This window comes from Humulus lupulus, chromosome 8 (genome assembly GCF_963169125.1).
Source record: "Humulus lupulus chromosome 8, drHumLupu1.1, whole genome shotgun sequence".
Lineage (NCBI taxonomy): Eukaryota > Viridiplantae > Streptophyta > Magnoliopsida > Rosales > Cannabaceae > Humulus > Humulus lupulus.
Window position 1 is genome coordinate 6166222 of NC_084800.1, and position 6958 is coordinate 6173179.

The following is a 6958-nucleotide window of genomic DNA, read 5'->3' on the forward strand; positions in this document are numbered from 1 at the left end:
TTATCCCTCTCTCAACCTCACTGATGGCTCGCCTTTGGCCAATCCCATTGAGTATCGTGTACTAGTTGGCAGTCTCCAATATCTATCCTTCACAAGGCCCGATGTTGCATTTGCGGTTAACAAGCTCTCTCAATACATGCACAAGCCTACAGATCTTCACTATGCTGCACTCAAAAGACTCCTTCGCTATCTTAATGGTGTTGGGGTTTTATGCCCTAATTAAAACCCAAATTCTTTGTAATCTCATTTTATTATCAATAAAAGAATAGAAATCATTTTTTGACTTGGTCAATCACTTTGCTCACATGTTTTATTTTCATGATTATTTGTTTAATATAAACTTCTATTAAATCTCGAGCATATAGCTAATCTTATTTATAGTGACGTAATCACAGTGGAATATAAATATGATTATATGTTCAAAATAAGTTAGTCCTAAGATTAGTCAGTGCACTGGATTTACACTGACTTGTCAATCTACGATATGATCTACTTACACATTACAGTGTTATGTTCTTTCCAGAACATTAGCAAAGTAGATAAGATCGGATGTATTTGTTACATCGGACATGACCGATATTGACAGTTGATAAGATAAGTAAACATACCGTTATTATCTATTCTAGTCATATCATATAGTTGACCATAGGTCAATTCAATCTCAATTCTGAGTGGTTAGTATTCTAACTGATTGTATTATTTGAGTTCTTTGACTTGTTCGTTACCAGCTTACCCTTCGGACTAGCCCATACTTACATCTTGGGAACTCGGTAGTATAATTGAGTGGGAGTGTTAATCATAGATATGAACATCTATAGCTTCTGATGAAGAAGTGAAACGATGGTTTCCTTTTAGTTTGGTTCAAGGTGTTAAATGATAGAGATCTCATTTCAGTAATTAAATTAGTTTACTGAAATATCATTTACAAGGAACTAAGTGTTTTAAGGATAAAATACAATGAGGGGTAAAACGGTATTTTAGTCCTATCTCATTGTAGACCGTCTATAGAGGATTGAGTGACAATTATGGTTGTAACAATGGATAATTAATAGCGTATCTATATTTGTTATAGAGCGTTCTATGAATTCAAGAGTGCAATTCCAAGTCTATAGTGGAGTCACGAGGAATTAATAAGTTAGTAAATTTATTTGTTAGATTTATGATAACTTATTGGAGCTTGATTTCATAGGCCCATGGTCCCCATTGTACCTTGGATAAAATCATCTAGATAGTCTCAATTAATTGATTTAATCATCAATTAGAATTATCAAAGTTGACCAGGTCAATTTTGGATAGTTTCACAGAGTTGTGTAATTTTGAGAAGAAAAGAGAAATTATGGCAGATTTATTAATTAAGATAAATTGGTATCTAAATTAATAAATAAATTTAAATCAAGGTTCAAATTATAAATAATTAATTTGATAAAGGATTTAAATAATTATTTAATTAATTAAATCAATAGAAAATAACACAGGCCTTGATTTTAAGTCCAATGGGCTTATAATCAAATGGGAAATTTCACGGGCCTATAGCCCATGATAATTTCGACCTAGGGCTTCAAAATGGCTGCTATTTTATTGATTTTTTAATTAAATTAAATTGTCTAATTGAGTCTATAAAAGGAGTGCTTATAGAGAAGTCAAAACAAGGGTTTTTGATAAGTCAGATTTTCTGATAGTTTTATATTCTCTCTAAACACAAGTCCTTTTCTAAGCCACTTTCTTATTTTCTCTTCTTCTCTCTATATCTATCGCATGTGTTGAGAATTGCCCACACTAGTCTAGGTGGTTCTAAGGATACATTGGAAGATCGTGAAGAAAATAGAAGATCGGTTCAGTTTCTTGATAATACTCTGCGACAGAGAGGATACAAGAGTTAGAGAAACTGAAGGAAGGACTCTTAATTCCGCTGCGTATACTGTAAGTATTCTATTTTTGTTTCTCTTTGAATTCAATTTTAGAAACATGTTTTAGGCTATCTCGTATTAATTTGTTTAATATTAGATATACATGAAAATAAATAAAGATCCTGTATAAGTTTTTTCCAACAAATGGTACGTCTCATCATGGAATTATCATCCATCGTCAATCTCCATCACACCTTCATGCTTTTTGTGATGCTGATTGGGCTGGTGATCGTGATACCTACCTATCTACCACTGGTTATATTGTATATTTGGGCAGAAATCCTCTCTCTTGGAGTTCAAAGAAACAACAAAGCCTTGCTTGATCTTCAACGGAGGCCGAATTTAGAGCTGTGGCAACCACTAGTGCTGAAGTTATTTGGTTTCAATCTCTTCTCCAAGAGCTAAATGTTCATCTCCACCAAGCTCCTACTATTTACTGTGACAATCTTGGAGCAACTCATTATGCTGCCAATCCGGTTTTTCATTCTCGCATGAAGCATCTAGCTTTGGCTTTCCATTTTGTACGAGATCAAGTTCAGAAAGGCACCCTTCGTGTGCAACATATCTCAGGTCATGATCAATTGGCTGATTGTCTCACAAAGCCATTACCCAAGACTCGTCTTCATGTCTTATTTACCAAGATTGGCCTTGCTCAACCACCTTCCATCTTGCGGGGGAATGTCGAAGATATACACAAACCAGAATTTGTTACAAATTAAAGGAAATATTTGTTTCTGTTATATGCTGTATATATATATATATATATATTTGTTTTACTTATTCTTTGTTTTCCTAGTCAAACTGCTATATTATAGGAGTACTTCAGGAGTTTGTTTTACAGAATATTTTGTAAATATTTTGTACTTGCTGCCTATATAAGGCTTGATAATATTAATGATAAATATATATTTTTTCTCTTCTCTAAACACTTACAATATGATGGGTATACATGGGTCGGATTTTCGGGTTTTGGGTAGAGGAAAGTAGTACTAAATCCGGTCTGAAATTTTCGGGTTTTGTAGTGATTTCGGGTTGGGTTTGGTCGGGTTTCGGGTGTGATTGGTCCAAAAATAGGCTATGGGTCGAAAATGAGCCTTGGTAAAAAAAATTCAAAAATACAATTTTTTTACACTATTTGAATTTTTTTTTTTACTTTTCACATGTGTTTTTTTTTTAACTTTGTTGTTAGTTTGGTAATATTGATTTTTTACAAATTGGGTCTTGATAATTTTTTTTAATTATGTTTGGGTTCGGGTGTGTTCGGGTTACACCTGAACCCATGTGCCCTTAATTTCAAAATTCGAACCCGACCCGAACCATGTAAGGTTCGGATCGGATTTCACCTGAATTTGAAGGGTTGCAAAAATTCGGGTTTGGTCAGGTCGGGTTTGTGGATTTTTCGGATCAAATGTTCACCCCTACATTATATTATTTATATATATGGATAATGATGCAAAATTACTCAATTAGTTGCAATTTTGTCAGTTAAATACTCGTGTAAAAATTTAATTTTGACAGATAAACTACTTAAGTAGTGGATTTTCTTGTATTTAACTCTATGTCGTTAAGTTAATTGTTAAATCTAACCATATGAGACACGTTACAGTCTCAAATCACATTTTTTTTTTTTAAAAAAAAAAAATTATCACATTATAAAATAGGAATAGATTTAATAACTTCGATTTTATTTTATTTTTAAAAAAAAAGAGAGCACTACCATCATCCCAACATTTATCACCGTCTCTTATAAACTTGAAATACAAGTTAAATTTTAGTATATGTTTTTTTCTTGAAATCTTAGTTCATCTATACGATTTCAAAATAAAGGAAGAGAGATTAGAAACTCACTATTATTTACATTGAAAATGTTCTTATAAAACATAAACGCGAATTTAGTGTCAAATTATATAGGAAAGTTGCTAACTTGATGAGAGGAGCTCGAGTTGTTCCCATTTAAAAATAGTAAAAAATTTATTTTTATGAGATATTATGCTTCAGCATTACTCTTTTTTTTTTGGTACTTGCAAACATAATTAGGCTTGAAATTTTGATTTGTTAAGTTGTTTAATTAAATACACATTTAAGGTGCAGGTCATGTTAAGTAGTGGAAGAAGAACAAAATACAAATAATTAATGTCAATGTTGCCTGAAAAGGACCCAAACCCAACTATATTTCGTGTGCTTCATATAAGGGCAGAGATCGATCAGTAGCCGACTAGTATTATTTTAATTTATCAGTTTCGCTTAATTATGATTATCTAAATTAATCCTCCACCTCAATTATTATTATTATTTAACTAAATCGACAATCATTTGCCAATCTCAACAAGAAAGCATACGCTAATTCAAACGAAAATTTGCACAATGAAGAAGACCGGCCTAGCTATATGAATATGTTTACATTTATATAATCAAATCACTTTTGTAAAAAAAATAAAAAAATCCAGCCTTTTGAATTACTCGACAAAAGGAAGTGGAAATAATAACAAGAGGAAACTTTTAAAATGTGAAAGAAAGTAACATGTGTATTAGGTTCATCAATGAATAATAAGTCCAAATTAAATCAAAACATCAAACATGGCCCTTCTGGTTTTTTTTTTTCTTTCTTTTTCTCTTAGGATTCTTGTACATCGATCGATATCGGTAGCGACCGGCCAAATTGCATAATTTAAACCACAAAAATATAGGGTGACCACATCACCAAACACAAGCCAGCCACCCCCTCATTATTATTATTCTTTTATTTATGTGTATACTTGAATAAACATAACATAACATAGTATATATGGCTAAAAATAAGCCTCAACCACTCATCTGATCATTTTAGTTTAACATTTTCAACTCAAACCACTTCTCTCCATGTTTGGTCGGTTACCTTTTGTGGGCCCAATTTCAAAAGTTGATATCACGCTGAATCACTTCCTTTCTTTTTTTTTCTTTTTTTTTTTCTTTATTGGCCATGAATGGCCCCACCAAACACACCATCAACGGCCACTCTAATCTGTCTTTTTGGTCAGTATGTGGAGATTGGTCACATGGTGGAATGGAGTGAATAATTGATGAGCTTCTGGACATTTCTATTAAAGCATCGTAATATTACTTACAATTGACAGCTTGCTAGCTATGACTATACCGCCAAAATTAACTCAACTCGATGTGTGTGGATATGTCACCACTTTCCAAATTCAGATATTCCCTTTTTATCTTTTTTATAATAAATAAAAAGTTTTTTCTCCCACTCTAACTCTAACTCTAACTCCTACTTCATAATTAATTAATACACTCTTCTACTAATTTAACTCATCCACATAATTATACTTGTTTATCCAAAATATGTATAAATATATATAATAAAGAGGAAAACTAATACCCCACTTCTCTCCATGTGTGTATTAATATATAATATTGTAGTTGCTTCTACTATAAATACATGAGACAGAAATATAGGCATTTCACATTTCAGTGCCATTTGAAAGCTTTAATTCTTCTTCTCTCTCCCCCTCTATTCTTATCTTCATTAATTGTTTAATTCTCTTGCAAAGAATATGGCCAGAATTGCCTTCGGACGTTTCGATGATTCTTTCAGCTTGGCCTCCATTAAGGCCTATATTGCTGAGTTCATCTCCACCTTGCTTTTTGTTTTTGCTGGCGTTGGTTCTGCCATTGCTTACAGTGAGTTCTTTAGTTCTTCTCCTCTATATATCTCATACTCACACACACAATATTTATATATACTTACATAGCTGATCTCTTACCAAAAAAAAAACCCTTGTGTTAAAACACATTATTATTAATTATATTTGTTTGTGTACGTGCAGACAAGTTAACGAGCAACGCAGCTCTTGATCCGGCTGGCTTAGTAGCCATAGCAATATGCCACGGCTTTGCTCTATTCGTTGCCGTCGCAGTCGGCGCCAACATCTCCGGCGGCCACGTCAACCCTGCCGTCACCTTAGGTTTGGCTGTTGGTGGCCAAATCACCATCCTCACCGGCATCTTTTACTGGATCGCTCAGCTTCTTGGCTCCATTGTCGCATGCTTCCTTCTCAAATTCGTCACCGGAGGCTTGGTAATAACTTTTTCCTTTATAATAACAACGTTACGTACTTAGTCGTAATTAGAACTTGAAATGACCATAATGTGAGTTACGTATTCGTTCAAAAAAAACGTGGGCAAATATGAGTTTTCACATCCTAAACTTAGTTCTACTGTTATTTTGTATAGGCTGTTCCAATCCACAGTGTGGCTGCCGGAGTGGGTGCGATTGAGGGAGTAGTGATGGAGATCATCATCACCTTCGCCTTGGTTTACACCGTTTACGCCACCGCCGCTGACCCAAAGAAGGGATCCATCGGAATAATCGCCCCCATCGCCATTGGTTTCATCGTGGGCGCAAACATCTTGGCTGCCGGTCCATTCTCCGGCGGATCGATGAACCCAGCTCGTTCATTTGGGCCTGCCGTGGTGAGTGGAGACTTCGCAGGGAACTGGATCTACTGGGTTGGGCCTCTCGTTGGGGGTGCCATTGCTGGCCTTGTGTACGGCAATGTGTACATCAACTGTGAACACCAACCTTTAGCCAGCAGCGAGTACTGATCAATTTTTTGAAATTGGTGTGGTTTTGTCTTTGTAATAAAATCAAATTTTCTTATTGGGACTCTCTTTTGTTTTCTTCTTGTAAAGCGTAGCTGTTGTCAACTTTCTTTTGTGCTTTATGGGATTAATGCATGAATTTGGTCTCATTCATCTCTTTTTTACATCAAGCTATTTGCAACTGTGCAGTGGACAAAGACTTTTTTTTGGAGTAAAGAATAAAAATAATGTTATAATTTTCGAAATACCGGAGGAAAATTAATGCTCGATCACTTTTAAATAGACATAAAATCAATTTATTTATTTTTCTCTACAATAAATTTTATGATCGTATTTTCTACTCATTTTCGGATGTTAGCCAAACTGTTGGAAAATTGGCATACCTCAAAAAATTATTAGAAACATGGCATATTTTAAAATCTTGGTTATAAAAAATAGACATAAAGTACTCGTTTTCG

At 34.1% G+C, this 6958-nt stretch overlaps 1 protein-coding gene across 1 annotated transcript; it reads left to right on the forward strand.

The window, feature by feature from the left end:
* Window positions 1–5365: 5365 nt before the first annotated feature.
* On the forward strand, window positions 5366–6649 carry LOC133794339 (aquaporin TIP2-1). The gene is made up of 3 exons (XM_062231554.1): window positions 5366–5579; window positions 5726–5976; window positions 6132–6649. Exons 1-3 carry the CDS (start codon window positions 5453–5455, stop codon window positions 6501–6503), a joined length of 750 nt encoding a protein of 249 aa, XP_062087538.1. The 5' UTR covers window positions 5366–5452; the 3' UTR covers window positions 6504–6649.
* Window positions 6650–6958: the final 309 nt, after the last annotated feature.

What these genes read in the sequence shown, in the direction of transcription:
- LOC133794339 (XM_062231554.1), top strand. Translation starts at nt 5,453, where the DNA reads ATGGCCAGAATTGCCTTCGGACGTTTCGATGATTCTTTCAGCTTGGCC. An exon ending in TGGTTCTGCCATTGCTTACA is followed by an intron (nt 5,580 to 5,725) that starts GTGAGTTCTTTA and finishes GTGTACGTGCAG; the next exon opens with ACAAGTTAACGAGCAACGCA. An exon ending in AATTCGTCACCGGAGGCTTG is followed by an intron (nt 5,977 to 6,131) that starts GTAATAACTTTT and finishes TATTTTGTATAG; the next exon opens with GCTGTTCCAATCCACAGTGT.